The sequence below is a fragment of the Theropithecus gelada genome, chromosome 6 (assembly GCF_003255815.1).
Source record: "Theropithecus gelada isolate Dixy chromosome 6, Tgel_1.0, whole genome shotgun sequence".
NCBI lineage: Eukaryota > Metazoa > Chordata > Mammalia > Primates > Cercopithecidae > Theropithecus > Theropithecus gelada.
The window spans coordinates 14,478,162-14,493,357 of record NC_037673.1 but is presented as its reverse complement, the minus strand read 5'-3'; the positions used below and the strand labels follow the sequence as shown (position 1 = coordinate 14,493,357).

General features: G+C 44.0%; 1 protein-coding gene across 1 annotated transcript in view; it reads right to left on the bottom strand.

Annotated features, from left to right (window-relative positions):
* The window catches only part of TRIO (trio Rho guanine nucleotide exchange factor), a 366,882-nt gene that overhangs the window by 37,682 nt on the left and 314,004 nt on the right, over window positions 1-15,196 (bottom strand). Inside the window, exons 35-39 of the mRNA XM_025387077.1 lie at window positions 11,952-12,244; window positions 10,342-10,512; window positions 7,615-7,710; window positions 1,814-1,962; window positions 301-367 (exon numbers count right to left, since the gene is read on the bottom strand). Of these exons, the coding sequence (XP_025242862.1) occupies window positions 301-367; window positions 1,814-1,962; window positions 7,615-7,710; window positions 10,342-10,512; window positions 11,952-12,244 (776 nt within the window). The remainder of the gene's footprint in view (window positions 1-300; window positions 368-1,813; window positions 1,963-7,614; window positions 7,711-10,341; window positions 10,513-11,951; window positions 12,245-15,196) is intronic.

Here is a 15,196-nt window from a genome sequence, read left to right as displayed (position 1 = left end):
CTAAGTATAATATATTTACTTAGTATCATTTAATAATATTATTATTTATAATAATTATACATTTTAATTGTTAAAAAGATTATGTCAAGATACACTATGTGAAAAAGAAACATTTACAACTGAATACAGATGGTAAAGATAATTGGCTAAATTTAATTTTTTGGAAATACTTTGTTGGTCATTTTTTATTTTGGGTCAAAAACTTTTTTAATTTGAGAGGTGTTCAACTGTCTAACCCGATACTACTTTGGACAACTCCTGGGGCTGATACAAAGTTACCAAATTTCTGGCAATACACACCTCAACCACATAGCCAAGGTCCCGCACATAGTCACGCTCTGTCTCCACCAATTCTTGCAAAACGTAGCTGGAGAGAGAAAGATAGCGTTTATCATGCAAACTCTGTTTTCTTTTTTTTTTTTGAGACGGAGTCTTGGTCTGTCGCCCAGGCTGGGGTGCAGTGGCACAATCTCGGCTCACTGCAACCTCCACCTCCTGGGTTCACGCCATTCTCCTGCCTCAGCCTCCTGAACAGCTGGGACTATAGGCACTCGCCACTACGCCCGGCTAATTTTTTGTATTCTTTAGTAGAGACGGGGTTTCACTGTGTTAGCCAGGATGGTCTCGATCTCCTGACCTCATGATCCGCCCGCCTCGGCCTCCCAAAGTGCTGAGATTACAGGCGTGAGCCACCGCGCCCGGCCGCAAACTCTGTTTTCTAAGTGAATTTTTTTGTACCTCTGCTCCTGGTCAAGGCGGACTCCTTCCAGGACTGAATAGTAATGTATCAAATTTGTACATTTGGGTGTTAAATTCTGGAGGTTCCCAAATCACTTACAGGGTTCCAGTGGTTGACCCCCAAGAGCGCTGGAGGTCAAAAGACACTTAGGCACAGTGCCATGAGGGCAATCCGGGTGAATTCACCCTTCTAGATTCCGATCACATACAGGGACAACAAAGAAGCTTAGACACAACTTTATGACAAAGCCATGACAGTAAAGGAGGTGGCTTTAAAAAATATGATTAAGTCATTTTAACCTTCACTGGCTATACAAGAAAAACTTTTAATTCAGATGTTTAAAGCCTTGAGTCTAATCACATCACTCACAAGTATTTCTGTTTGTAACATTCAGTAACCGTTTAGGCCACTCAGATAATAGAAGGCAATCATTTGATCAGCATAGCAAACAACCTCAATTGGCCTGAAAAGGTTCATTCACGTGTTGTTCAGTCATTCATTCAATCAGCATCAACCTGGCACCTCTCACGTGTCCAGCAGCATCGGAGGTGCTGGGATACAGTGCTAAAGAAGACATACACAGTCTCTGCCGTTTTGTAGCTTACGTTTTTTTTTTTTTCTTCTTCAAAGGCAAGTTTAAACCTTTTGTAACATTTTTCAGGACTCTTTTCACCATATGCTGCTTTACTGGAATTGAGAAACACCTACCAGTAAAGTGTATTTGAAGACTATTCAAGTTTTGGGGATTGGTTCTAATTTTACATGACTTTTTCTTTCACAATCACAGGTACAATAAAAAGTCTAGGAGTTTCTCGCCAGACGTGGCAGAAGACATTTTTATCTTGCATCATTTTTACTTATGAAGTATCATATACAAATAAAACAAGAAACTGCGGCTATGGAATACTGTGCCCTTATTAGGTCCTAAGTCTTACATACGTACAATCCCTCAATGAGAGGCCATGGAGCTCCTCATCTAGGTAATTCAGAGCTGAATCTCAGTCACATTTTTGAAGGCAACAAAGACAGGAGGGAACCCGGAGAACAATAAGAATGAAAACATTTCTGTCTTACTGTCTTCTCTTTAAAGAGCTGGATTTCCTTTCTTCCATCTCATCAATGGGCGAGGAGGAAGAGAGAAGGGAATTATCCGAAGGGTTGAAGGAAGGGCTGCTACTATCTCCCTGGTCAACAAGGAGTGAGCTAGGACGATCCTCCAGTGCCTGGAAGACATTGAGATAAGCAACAACACTTACTGCCTACAGCCCATGATTGGCTGAAACTAAGAAAATGTATTTGTGAAATTATAAAATCTTTATGCTTATGAAATTATAGTATTTAATAACACAAAAAACCCAACTATTAACCAAAAAATAGAGTCAAAGGAGGTGGACAAAAGAGGCAAGTTGGAATGAAAAGGAGAGTGAATTTACATACATTAATATATTCTATTTCTCGTTACCAAATAAGTAGAAATGTTATACTTGCTTACGTCAGAGTGCTGCACTCATTTCTGGATATATCACACATATTTAATATCTAGCAATTTTCTTATTGGTTATATTCCTGCCAAATGAGCTGTTGGGATGCATGTCGGTCAGGCCAGTGTGGCTCATGGACATGGTGCCTGCATTCCCTGTTGGTGGACTATCAGCAATCTATAGTTCAAACAAACTTGGTTCGTTTCCTGATTATCCTATTATAGTTTTGACTCATACTTCAATGCCTACAGATCACCCAGGTAAAATTAATCTCCATCTAGCAACTTGCATTCTGTCCCTCTATACAAAATAGTAATCATGCTGGTCTTAATTACTTCTGCAATACATTCTTTCCCCCACTAGCTTCTGGTTTCTACAGGTGATTGTTTTTATTGCTGTATCCCTGGTGGAACCTCATGCAAATCTTTGCAAGTGTTCAGCAAATCTGTAAGTTGAATATTGGTGACTTCTCTCCTTGGATTAATGTGACAATGACTGGTGACTCATTGCTTTTAATTTGGTACATATTAATCTTGTTGTTTTACCTGGATTCACAGAACACCTAAGAGTCATAGTTCTTTTAACATTCCCAAAGCAACAAACTGGATATATAGATATGATTGAACTGGAAAAAATTGTGATGAACTTATTCTTCGTTTGAACAGCACAATACAAAATGAGAAAACAATACCTCACTTTAAACATTTGATATTAATAAACTAAAATCTCTAATACTTGTTCTATTTTTCCCTCTTCACAGTAACAGACTGAGTCTGATTTCATCGTTAAGCAGAGCTTTGAGGACACAAAGTATGTACTGTACACGCAATCTTGTTAAAACCCTTGGAGCTATAAAAAACACACCAACTGCTGATCTTACTTTTGAAAAACAGGACATTAAGTGAGTTAAGGAACAGAGTTTGATCTGAAAAATAAATGCACTCTTTTAAATAAATAGCCATTGAGCTTTACCGGAAGCAAATGTTTTGCTGTGAGTAGTGGAGCTTGTTTCACGCTCATCAGATCATATCTGTTTTTGAGAGCGAGGGGAGAATGTTCTGTACCCCCCCCCACCCCCCACACGGACAGCTGAAGCCTGTTAGATTGAATTCTGTTCATTCGAACAGTGAGAAAAAAAAAAAAGAAAATAAAGAGAAAGGCTCCAGATGCCCCTGATGCTGCAGAGGGCAGGGAGGTAAGGTCATGGACTTCATCAGTGTCCGTGGGGACCTGTCTTCCGGTTTTCTCGACCTGCAACAAAGAAGTCTCCAGGCCCCTCGACTGCCTGTCCTAGGTCTGATCTTTCCTGACAAGACGGGCTGCTGAGAGGGTGCCCACACCCTGAAGAGGTGCAGTCGTGGCTAGACAACCTTGTCGCCTTCATGAGGCCCATTTGCCTCTTCCACAAAAGTGAGTGAGAAGGCTGTCACCAGCAGAAGGCTGTCTCAAAACTGCAACCACTGAGACTTTACAGATTTTGGATGAATTATTTGTGAAACTCTCTGGGTTTGGTTGTTTTTTGTGTCCTTGTCAACTTCCTCTCTTTCTTACATGAAGATGGGTCTACAGAAATATTCTACCTCTTATGAGATTTTGATAAATTATATTTCCTTAGAAAACTGCCCATTTCATTCAGGTTTCATTTTAAATTTATTACCAAAGAGATGAACAAAATAACGTCTTATGATTATTTGAATTTCCTCAGTTTTTTCCTCTCTTACAATTTCTTAATTTTGGGAATTTGTGTTTTCTATTTTCTTGACATGGTTACCTAATGTCTATATTTAAAGAACAATTTTTTGGTTTTATTATGCTACCGTTTTCCAGCTCATTAATTTCGGCTTTTATCTCTATAAATTCATTCCTTCTGCTTTTCTTTGGTTTGTTGTTTTTCTAACATCTTGCGTTAGATGTGATTTCATTTATTTTTATTCTTTCTTGTATCTCCCTTTATATTTTGATTAGTGAAGAGAAGAAAATCCCAAAGTTAAGTTCACACAGTCACTGTGGCAGCAGGGAACTATTACTCTATTGCCCACATGCAAGAAAAATGCACAACCTTTAAAATAACCAGCTGGATCAAGAATGTGGAGGTAAGCCAGAAGAGTGAATCCCAGGCAACACTTTTCAGGGTGGCTTTTATTTTTTGAGTTAAATCCTCAGGTTTTAGGTTTAGGTAGGTTCAGTTCCTTAAACATCATACTGTGTAACAGCTGAACACCTTCTCTCCTCTTCTCCCTAACCCAATAAAGACATACGCAGCTTCTGATGAATAAACAATGCACTGTTCAAATCCAATTATGAATGTGCGACAGCCTCAGAAATCACCCACAAGAAAACACATGTGGATGCTTAAGGATCTACTGTGGAGTCAGTATAAGTTGAGGATATTACAATGATGCATTAGTGTTTTCTGACAAAAAGTAGTTCCCATTTGACATTAGAGCATTAGTGACCGGAAACCAACACAGGTTGATGCTTCTCTTGAACCAGAAAAAGAGGGGAGAATTTAGATAGCATTCCCTGGCCCACTGAAGATGGGATGAATGTATCACATAAAGTACAAACATGGTTCTTCAAAAGGAGGGGAAGGCACCAGTGAACGCCCCTGTGGATGGAACCTGGGTGCAAGCTCCCACGTGTAGCTGAAAGACAGTCTCCGAGGCTGAAGCACTCGCCCGGTGGAACTCACCATAAGGAGACTGTGAACCCAAGTCTATCTGATTCCAAAACCTATGCCTTTCCTATGCCAACAGCTTTATGCCCACTGAAGTAAGCAGAAATAACTCAGTTTCACTGAGTAAACTGAGAAAGTTTAATTCTTCAGAATTGGAAAAGGAGATTAAGCTAGTCAGAGTCAAAACTGACCATGCCACAGACCACCTCTCCATTTGGAAGGCCACGTGAATTAATTACAAATGAATCACAGACCATATAAAATGCAATACAATTTAAACACCTGCAGCTCTGTGGCCAGATCTGCCTCACAGCATTCCCTGGGAAACCATTTCAGCTATTTGGTAAGAATAATTTTAATGGTCATTTAACTGATGTGTATAAATGGCTTTTTAAAAAAAGTTTAAGGATGCTTAAAAACTCACTGGATACAATTTAAGCACCCTTCATTTAGACAGTTTTATCAACTTCTCTTTTAAAGAGATACCAAGGATGTAGCTGAACTCAGTCCATACTGGCATGGTTCTAAGCTCCTTTCTTTTTCTTTTTCTTTTTTTGAGATAGGGTCTCACTCTGTCACTCAGGCTGGAGTGCCATGGTACAATCTCAGCTCACTGCAGTCTTAACCTCCTGGGCTCTGGTGATCCTTCTACCTCAGCCTCCTGATAGCTGGGACTACGGGTGCATGCTACCACACCCAGCTGATTTCTGCATTTTTTTGTAGAGATGCGGTCTCGCTGTGTTTCCCAGGGGCTCAAGCAATCTGCTTGCCTTGGCCTCTCAAAGTGCTAGGATTACAGGCATGAACCACCATACCCAGCCTGATTCCAAAATCTTTACCGGTGGAGTCCGAATTCGTGAGTTACCCACCACGCCCTAGCAAGCTTCCTGTCCAATTTCAAAGCTCACTGGGTCTTTTCCGGAACACCACACGATTACCTGGGGAGAAATTTCTAGCTATGGCAGGGTGGCAAGTCAGTCCCAATTTTTCTTTATATAATTCCCATTTGACTCAGTCAACCAGTTTCATGAGAGGCTGTCTGTGGATGAAAGAAGAAATGGGAATGATATATTTGGTACCTAGTTAATGCATTTAAATGCAGGAAGAGAAACTTCTAACTTTAAAGAAGTATACTCTGATTCAGCAATTCCAGTGTTGCAAATTCACCTTACAAATATAATCACAAACACGTAACGGATATTTAGAGAAATATGGGAAACAAATAAATATTAGGAATATATTTAAATAAATTATAGCATAATCATGTCTCTGACCCTTAGTGGCTAGTCAAGTTTTTTTAATGTTCTGTGTGCCTCAATTTCCTTATCTGTAAAATGGGATAACAATAATGCATAAAAACATTATAGGGTTGTTGTGGGAAGTATATAAATTAATACATGCTCAGCACTTAGAACAGCGCCTGGCTTAGAATAAGCTCTCAGTGGTATTATCATAGAATTCATGTAAAGGAATACTACACAGTTATTAAATAAAGGAAAGAGGTAATCTGTATGGACTGATGTGAGAAGATCCTCAAGATGTGTTAATCATTAGAATCTTAAAAATTGAACGAACCCATCTGGAAAGAAAATGCATGCACATATATATGTTTGCACCAGCAAGGAAAACGTCTGGAGGGGAACGTATCGAACTCTTCGCAGTGGTAACCTCTGGAGAATGGATTGCTGAGACAGACTGAGGGCTTTTACTTTGGGAGGAGTTGCTTTTAAAAGATGTTGTCTTCATAGGGATAGTAGGATATACCAGTCTAAAAAGTTGTTACCATTGGTGGTTTTCCTACTTCCCAGTCAGGAAAACTAAAAAAACAGAAATTAATTGATTTGAATCAGTTAGAAGCAAAACATGCCTGTCTTACTTCAAAGAACCAACATGTAATTTGGGGCCTTTATCAAATGAACTCACATTGGCCAACTGGCAACAAAGAGATCACTGAGAAAATACAGCCCTTATATAATAATGCCAACCCTTCTCTCGTACACATTGTAAACCCAAATGAAAGGTCTCGGGGGTTGCAAAACAAAACTGAGAGTCTAATTGTGGGTACCACTGACCCTGGTACATCTTCAGACAGACTGGAGCTGACCACATTTGCAGTGACTGCAGGCAGGGTGTGTGCAGTGAGGCTTGCCCCCATTTTCTATGAGGGAACTTGTAAGTCTTTGGAATGTTCTGCTTGGTGAGAATGTCTGTTTATGTGGGGGCCTGGGACCAAGGCAAATAGTCTATGCTAGCAATGTGACAGTGTCTTGATCTTTGGAGGGGCAGGAGACTACTCAGGTCAGCCACACAGAGCAGTCAGCCATGTGTGTCTGAGCCCAAGCAGACGCTCAACACCAAGGCTTGGGTTAGCTGCTGTGGTTGGCAATCCTCCGTCTGCCTGATTCCACTGGGAGAGCCCAGTTGGCAGCCTGAACCTGGCACTCCCTGAGACCTGACCTATGCAGCTCTTCCCTTGCCTATTTTGATCTGTGCCCTTTCATGGGAATACACTGCAAATGTGGGAATAATGGCTTTCCTGAGTTCTCTGAGTCCTTCAAATCAGTGAACCCGAGGGTGGTCATGGGGACTCCTGAGATGTGCAATAAGCCACAGCCACATTCTGCAGCCCAGAGAAATACAAGGACAAGGGCAAATCCATTTGCAAGCAGCAACACAGAGTAGCTTCCAAAAGTCAGACTTTGTCTGGGAGGCCTCACCATCTTGCTTTTCACGAGTTCCTCAATTGCACTGACGAGCTCGGCTGCACTTGGGGTTTCGGAGCTGGTGGGGCGGACTAATAACCGAGAAGAGGCCTACAGAAGAAATTAAGAAAAGGCGGGGTGGGGGAAAGGCTCACATTAGTAACTGGTCAAACAGTAAATTTCCCTGCAAGCTCCATCTCTTTTTAAAGTAATTACAGACAAAAAGACCACAAGTTTGTCTTTGTTTGCATTTATTTAGAGTCATCCTTTTGAATTTACAATATTCTGACAAGAAACATTAAATAAAACCTGTCTGAGATACATGTGGAAAGCAGACAGTGTCTGATTTTAATCGCAGTCATGTAACATTGTAGTGTTTGTTTTCAAAGAGGTGACTGGGCAAGGGAACGTTCTAACTGTAACTTTCGCAACTGCTGGCAAGGTTCTAGGCTAGGGAGAAGGAATAGAGAATCTGACCTACAGCAGAATGAGAGGCTTAGGTCTAGTGAGAGAACCCTGGAATAATCAGGAAACAAAACAGGATACTAAAAATGGCTTTACTGTGTTTATGGGATTAAGAAAAAAAGAAACGAGGAAGAGGAAAGGAGCGGGGTGCGGTGACCAGACAGGGAACGAGGGGGACGAGCTCACCATTTTCTGTGCCATCCACTTCCCCATGATTAGTGCAGAGTACAGAAGAGCTGAGGCCTCACAAGCTATCAGATGCCACTTATGGCTAGAATCGAGGGCATAAAGGGGTTGACAGGAAATCTGGGGGAGGGGCTACTAAGTTCGAGTTTCAGTAATTAGCAAACACGATGTGTTTGCAGATTACTTGAGCCGTTAATTAACTGGGAACTAGAAGGGGCGTAATATGAACCTTGCTTCATATTAAGGACAGCGGCGAGGCATGCGACCCACAGCGGGCTGTCCTGGCCATGCGTGTCTCACAGCAGACAGATACAGGCTCATACACTCACAACAAGGCTTTTACACGTGTGGGTCAAAATATGCACTTTGCAAAACAAATGTTGGTTTGGTCTAATGACATTTGGAATATGGGGTGAAGAAAAGAAAGAAAAAAATTCAGACGGAAAGGTAAGGAAATTGAGCCAAAACAGACATGGAACACAAATCAACATAATGCTGCAGTGAAAGTTTACACAAAGAGAAAACAGAACAAAACAAAAAATTAGTCACAAGATTATATACTGTGTGGGAAAATCACTACAGATTTTTGTAAATGAAGAACTGCTACTGATAATACTCAACGAGGTAACATAGTAACCAATAAATGATTCTAGCAAATGGAAGAATACAGTGCAGGTCACTCTTTAAACGGAGAAAAATGCTCCCTTATTGGGTGAATAAGTCGACAAGGTCCAGCCCCTCAATGTTTGGATAACCACCCATATTTAAGAAATGCCACTTTTCTGCTTTTCAAAAAGGCATGGCTGAGCATATTACAAAGTAGCTTAGGAAATGTCACAGAAACCACACAGCCCTATGTCCTAGCCAGGTATCCTGTGCACTGGGTGGGGTGGGGGGCCGTGGTCCTCTCACCTCAGGCTCCCTGTTCCTTCTCCCCCACACACGGCGGGAGCCTGAACCTCAGATGCACACAAAACTCCAGGACTCCAACCTGTGCTCAGTCCTGCAGCTCACAGCCATTGTTGCAGGCCCCAGGGCACCCTTACAGTGTGTGAGCCTCGTGTTAAAAAGGGAGGAGGGAGTAGCTTTCCACCAACAAGGGGTGGTGGACAGGTCTGCCCTGGGTTAAGAGGAATGCATGATTTGACTTGGCCTCACAGCTGCCAAGCACTGGCTGAGGCCAATCCCAGGTCGTAAAATAGAGGGTGATTAATCCGGCAAGTGACTGTGCAAGTACTGACAAGGGAGTCAGGGAAGGAAAAAGGGAAGCATGGGGAAAAAATGTTGATAATGTTATCTGTTTTATTCAGAAAACTCAGTTACTGCCAAAAAAAAAGCATCACCAGTAATGACTTCATAGCATGTTTTTCAACACCTGACAATTTTGAGGGGCACAATGGGGCCAGAATGCTAGAGGATGTGCAAGCCACATTGAGCAGGTTTCCTTTCTGCTATTTCATTTTTTAGGGCTCTACAACTGGGTTGACAAAATAATTTTAGATTATGTGAGAACTCAAGACAACAAATGACTTTCGTGGCTTAAAGCCACCGCGTAGAGCCAAAGAGGTTTCAACTGATTCCCACACTTTGACAACTATGCCTACACTCTAGTATAGGGATCCTACAAACTAATGTCTGGCATGTTGGAAAAAGCAACTGGACAGTGATGCAACCTCATCTTAAACCAGAAACCTGCATGCAAAAACCTCACAGAGGGGAGATGGCCAACTCCTCATTTAGTGATGCCTTCGGGCAGACCTGCATGGGATATCTCTGATTGTTCTCTCAGGGATTCTAGTCAATACATTAGGAAACTTTAAAAGCAGCAATTACTGAAGCATCATTAAAAATGCACTCAGTCACATGTGTAGGAAAAACTGCACCCCCCGGCCTACTGCTCTTCCAAATGGCTTTGTTACTCATATTTTTGGGGTACAACCAGGTTGACACTGCCTGAAAGAGCACTGCATTGCCCTTTTCCACACCTTGGGGCCTCCTGTCGCCTGAAATGAGGCTGGGGTGGAGCAGCCACTGAGTGTGCCCTGCCCTGGCACGGCAGGGATGGATCCCCCAGCCCTCGTCCCCCTTTACCTTGTCATCCTGTGAGTCCGGCTGGAGGAGGCTGTGCTGCTGGATGGCCATGGGTGGCGGCAGGGGCACGGCATCGGCCCCCTCTTCGCCTTCCTCTTCTCCACAGCTCTGCATCCCCGAGGAGGAGGATTTGGAGAGAGTACCGCTGCTCAGGCCCTCGTTCCGGCCTCTCTGAAATCCAATCAAGATTTGCTCATTATATTCCAGGCCAATTCACAAACATGGACCAAGGGTTACTTGGAGAAGCAAGGTGGGGACAGGGACTGGGATGGCAGAAATCAGGAACAAATGACCTTGAGGGTAACTTTTCCTCTCTTCCTGCAACCCAAATGCCTTGCTTGTCAACTTAGATGACAGAAGGGCCACTGAAAGTGTCGTACAAAGGGACTGCCCATGTGACCTGTTAGGCTCTGAACACATCTCATCTTTGAGAAGCCAGTTTTCAAAAAGGTTCAAAAATCTGAGCTACAGCCCTCATGTTGTTTAGCTCCTTTGGTCTAGCTGATTTTACTTTGGGTATCTTGCTACAGAAAAATTCACTGAAATAATAAGGGCATAAAAAATATAATCCAAGATGCATTTTAAGCACTGGATTTAAGTATCCTTTTCCTCTATTCTCACTTTTAGAAACAAATTTCAGTTTTAGTTTTCCTAAGAGGACAGAGGTTTATTAAGCAGATGCATAGTACATCCCCACCCCCACACTGCAATAAAATCTGATGGCAAAAATAGGCCCAGGAAAAAAAAAACCAGCAGAAAACAGCTATCTGCCAAATAAATCAAATAACACAAATCTCATCCCCATTCTCTGCCTTTTCTTTTTCGAACCTGTGTGGGACTTGAGTCGGGGTCAATCCAAGTTAAACACTCTGAGGGCCCCTCACTGACACCACCAGTGCTGAAGGCCATCTCCAGCATCATGAAGGAATTCTGTTTCTTGCAATATAATTTAAAGCCTCCCCCCACCCCCCATCAATAGGACATAAAAAAATTCCTGGCTGACCCATATGCACTTATCTTTGGTGACATGGGAATAACCCAATGTTTATTACTGGGTCAACAAAGTAAATTAACTGGTTATTTTCTACTCAAGACAAGCTGTAAGTATAATAAATATCAGAGAAAAACAATTAGAAAATGCAAAAAACTCCACAAGTCCTTCCAAGTTTCCAATCTGAGTTTTCTCTGCAAAATGCTGCCACAGTGGTCAGCTCAGATACTGCCCAAATCTGCAGACTACACAGAGCCTCTGGCTTTGCCTCACGGTGGAGTGGGGAGGAGGAGAGGGTCCAGAAGCCACAGTCTGGGCTCCCTCCAGGCCCAGGCCTGGGGGCGGACTGGGCTTGGGGCGCATGGTGGTCTTTTTTTTTTTTTCTATCAGAAGCCACACGTGATCCTGACCGTGTTTACTGGGGAACAGCCAGTTCAATTGTCTTTCAAGGTGTCCCCACTAAATCTCAGTCGGTTAAGCAGAGACTTGAATGGTAATTTCTGAGTTAAGTGCAGAAAACAGGACCAAACCAGTTTATTCGTAAGATAAGCAACTATTCCTGCAGCAAAAGCCCAGTGGGCCCCGCCACGCGGGCCCCATCCAGTGGGCAGAGCCTCACCTCCTCGACCGTCTCGTCCTGCGGGGTGGCCGCACTGTCGTCGGAGTCCTTCTGCGAGCCGGCATCAGCGCTCTTGCGGACCTCGCGGCTCTTCTTGTGCTTGTGCGCCAGCTTCTTCACGTGCCCGTCGGCCTTGCCGCTGCTGAGCCGCCGCACGGGGCTGGTGAGCCACTTGCGCAGGGTGTTGCCCGGCCGCTTGGGGCCCGGCGAGCTCTGGGCCCCGATCATGTGGGGCTGGAGGGAAGCCACAGATGCGGGTGGACTGGCGTCATTGCTGGAGACGGAGAGCGAGTCTGCCAGGGAGAAGGAGAGGGAGCGTCATTGACCCTCCAGTGGGGAGACCAGGCCATTAGCCCGCAGGCTGCAGGGAAGCCAGTGGGCTGGGACGCCTCACCTGCAGGCTTTGCCTACCGGGCGTGAGATGAGAGGGGTTGATGCTTTACACCCACTCTCTCCTCAACTGTGTAGCAAACCTGAGTTCTGCTAGAGATGATCATTCTCAAGATGCACTGTCCCCTCCAAAATCACCCATGTCACCAATCCTGAAGACCAGCATCGTTACCAGCCAGATTTACGATGTCATTCATCACATAAAATACTGTGGACACTGGTACTGTGGACACTGGAGGACAGAATTTTAAAATCATTTCACCCATTTTCTTGACAAAAGTCAAGAAAGAAGAATGAATTGAAAGGAAATTTTGAGAAGTTTTAGCTGTGCCAACTGACATCCTTACTGTAAGCTAATCATGTCGAAGAAGTCCATTAGTTTGATTCACTACCAGTGAACAAAAGCAGAATTCTGTAATTATTATGGATAAAATGACAGTGATTTGTCTTGGTGAGACTCTGACCAGCAGCAGCCTCTTTCCTGTTCATGGCCAGGCCACGGCGGTACATGGGGACTTTGCTCACAGCCTTGACAAACTTACCTCATGTGCCGAAGTAAATATCAGCAACAATGAACAAAAACGCCACCACATTTTAAAAAGAAATGTGAGGGGCCAGGCGAGGTGGCTCACACCTGTAATCCCAGCACTTTGGGAGGCCTAGGCGGGCGGATCACAAGGTCAGGAGATTGAGACCATCTACGGTGAAACCCCGTCTCTACTAAAAATACAAAAAATTAGCCGGGCGTGGTGGCGGCGCCTGTAGTCCCAGCTGCTGGGGAGGCTGAGGCAGGAGAATGGTATGAACGCAGGAGGTGGAGCTTGCAGTGAGCGGAGATCGCGCCACTGCACTCCAGCCTGGGCGACAGAGCGAGACTGTCTCAAAAAAAAAAAAAAAGAAAGAAAGAAATGTGTGAGGAGAAGCCTTCCTCAAATAACCAAAACGCTCTACAGAAAATATATCTAAGTCAGCTTCTCACCGGATCTCAAAAATTAAATATAGTTAATCTGGAGTGGATGACATTTCAAGACAAAAAAGAAAAAAAAAACAAAAACAAATTTTTTGTTTTGTTTTGTTTTTCAAACGGAGTCTCGCTCTGTCACCCAGGCTGGAGTGCTGTGGCACAATCTCAGTTCACTGCACTCTCCGCCTCCCGGGTTCAAGAGATTCTCCTGTCTCAGCCTCCCAACTAGCTGGAACTACAGACACCTGCCACCATACTCAGCTAATTTTTGTATTAAAAAATCTGAAATTTGGGTGACAGGAGACACTCAGCCAATCCATGGACTTGCGTGACGTCTACTGTACAACTCGCAAACCAGTGAGCGTGCAGGCTGGCTGCCAGGCCCATTCCCGAGCTCTTGGCTCAGGGGCTCCACCACGGTGGCATGGAATGAAGTGCCCCACTTTAGAAAGCAGAACGGTGACGATGGCGATCATTCCCTGTGCTTGCTATCTTCTGAAGTCTCATGGATATACTGAAACTAATCTTGAAAGCTACTCCTTTGTGCAGATACCTGTAGGGGCTGCACTGCCTCTCTGGCTCTGGACGCCCTTCCCTGCTGCAGGTGAACCCTGTGATTACAGGAGCAGAGTCGGCAGTGGTTTCCCACCAAGTGCTCCTGACGCTGGGACTAGACAGCACACGCCTGTCTCACTGCTGTCCCGTTCCTGCCTTCGACCAAGACACAGATTAGTGAAGGGTATAATCTTCCAGAAACAGATGATGTGTTTTAGGCAGGATCACTCATTCTTCAAAATCTAGATTTTTCTCACAGGCAAACTCTGGTTCAGAACCCACTGATATCTGTTAAAGAATGATAACCCTTTCCCCTCTGCATGGGTGTCTGTATTATGTTTGTGTACATATATGTATATATATTTTCTCATATATTTACTCTATTTTTAAACAAGAGTTACTAAAATATTTCCATATCAGTCTCACTTTCCTTTGGTATGGTCTGGAAGAGGTAGAAAAGAATGAAATTCATTCCCAGGGACTTTCTCGGGTGCTGACTTAAGATAAAATGCAAATGAGGTAGACACAGTCCCTAGCCTCAGGAAGGACAAAGAGAAAGGGAGGGTTTGGATAATCTATGTCAGATGACAATTTAATCTAAAAACACCATTTCTTTTTGTCCTTTTTTTTTTTGAGACGGAGTCTCACCTTGTCACCCAGGCTGGAGTGCAGTGGCCGGATCTCAGCTCACTGCAAGCTCCGCCTCCCGGGTTCACGCCATTCTCCTGCCTCAGCCTCCCGAGTAGCTGGGACTACAGGCGCCCGCCCCCTGGCCGGCTAGTTTTTTGTATTTTTTTTTAGTAGAGACAGGGTTTCACTGTGTTAGCCAGGATGGTCTCGATCTCCTGACCTCGTGATCCACCCGTCTTGGCCTCCCAAAGTGCTGGGATTACAGGCTTGAGCCACCGCGCCTGGCCTCAACGAATATTTTTTAAAGCACCAACTGCTAGCAGAACCCTGCACTGCCCACAGCAGGTGGCAGACTTCAGAGTCACTTACTGTGCTGTGACTTGGAGCCAAGCCCCGGATTTCTCACTGGACAGAGAGATAAGGAACACCTGGTTTCTTCACCCATGTGACCCACCACACAGTGGTTTTTGGATCACAAAATTATCCTGTACTATAGGCGAGGTACAAACCCTGTTAGGGTTGAGAAGAAGGTGCAACAGGAGGAGGAAGCATGGAAGGATCCCTGAAGGAGATGGCACTGAAGCTGGCCTTTGAGGGAGGTGGGCACAGGTAACCCAGGCACTGGGTCAGGAGAATGAACATAAGCTCCAGAAAGGCAGGGGCCTCGTCTGTCTGGGACCTGAGGTACTTTCAGGGCTCTGCACAG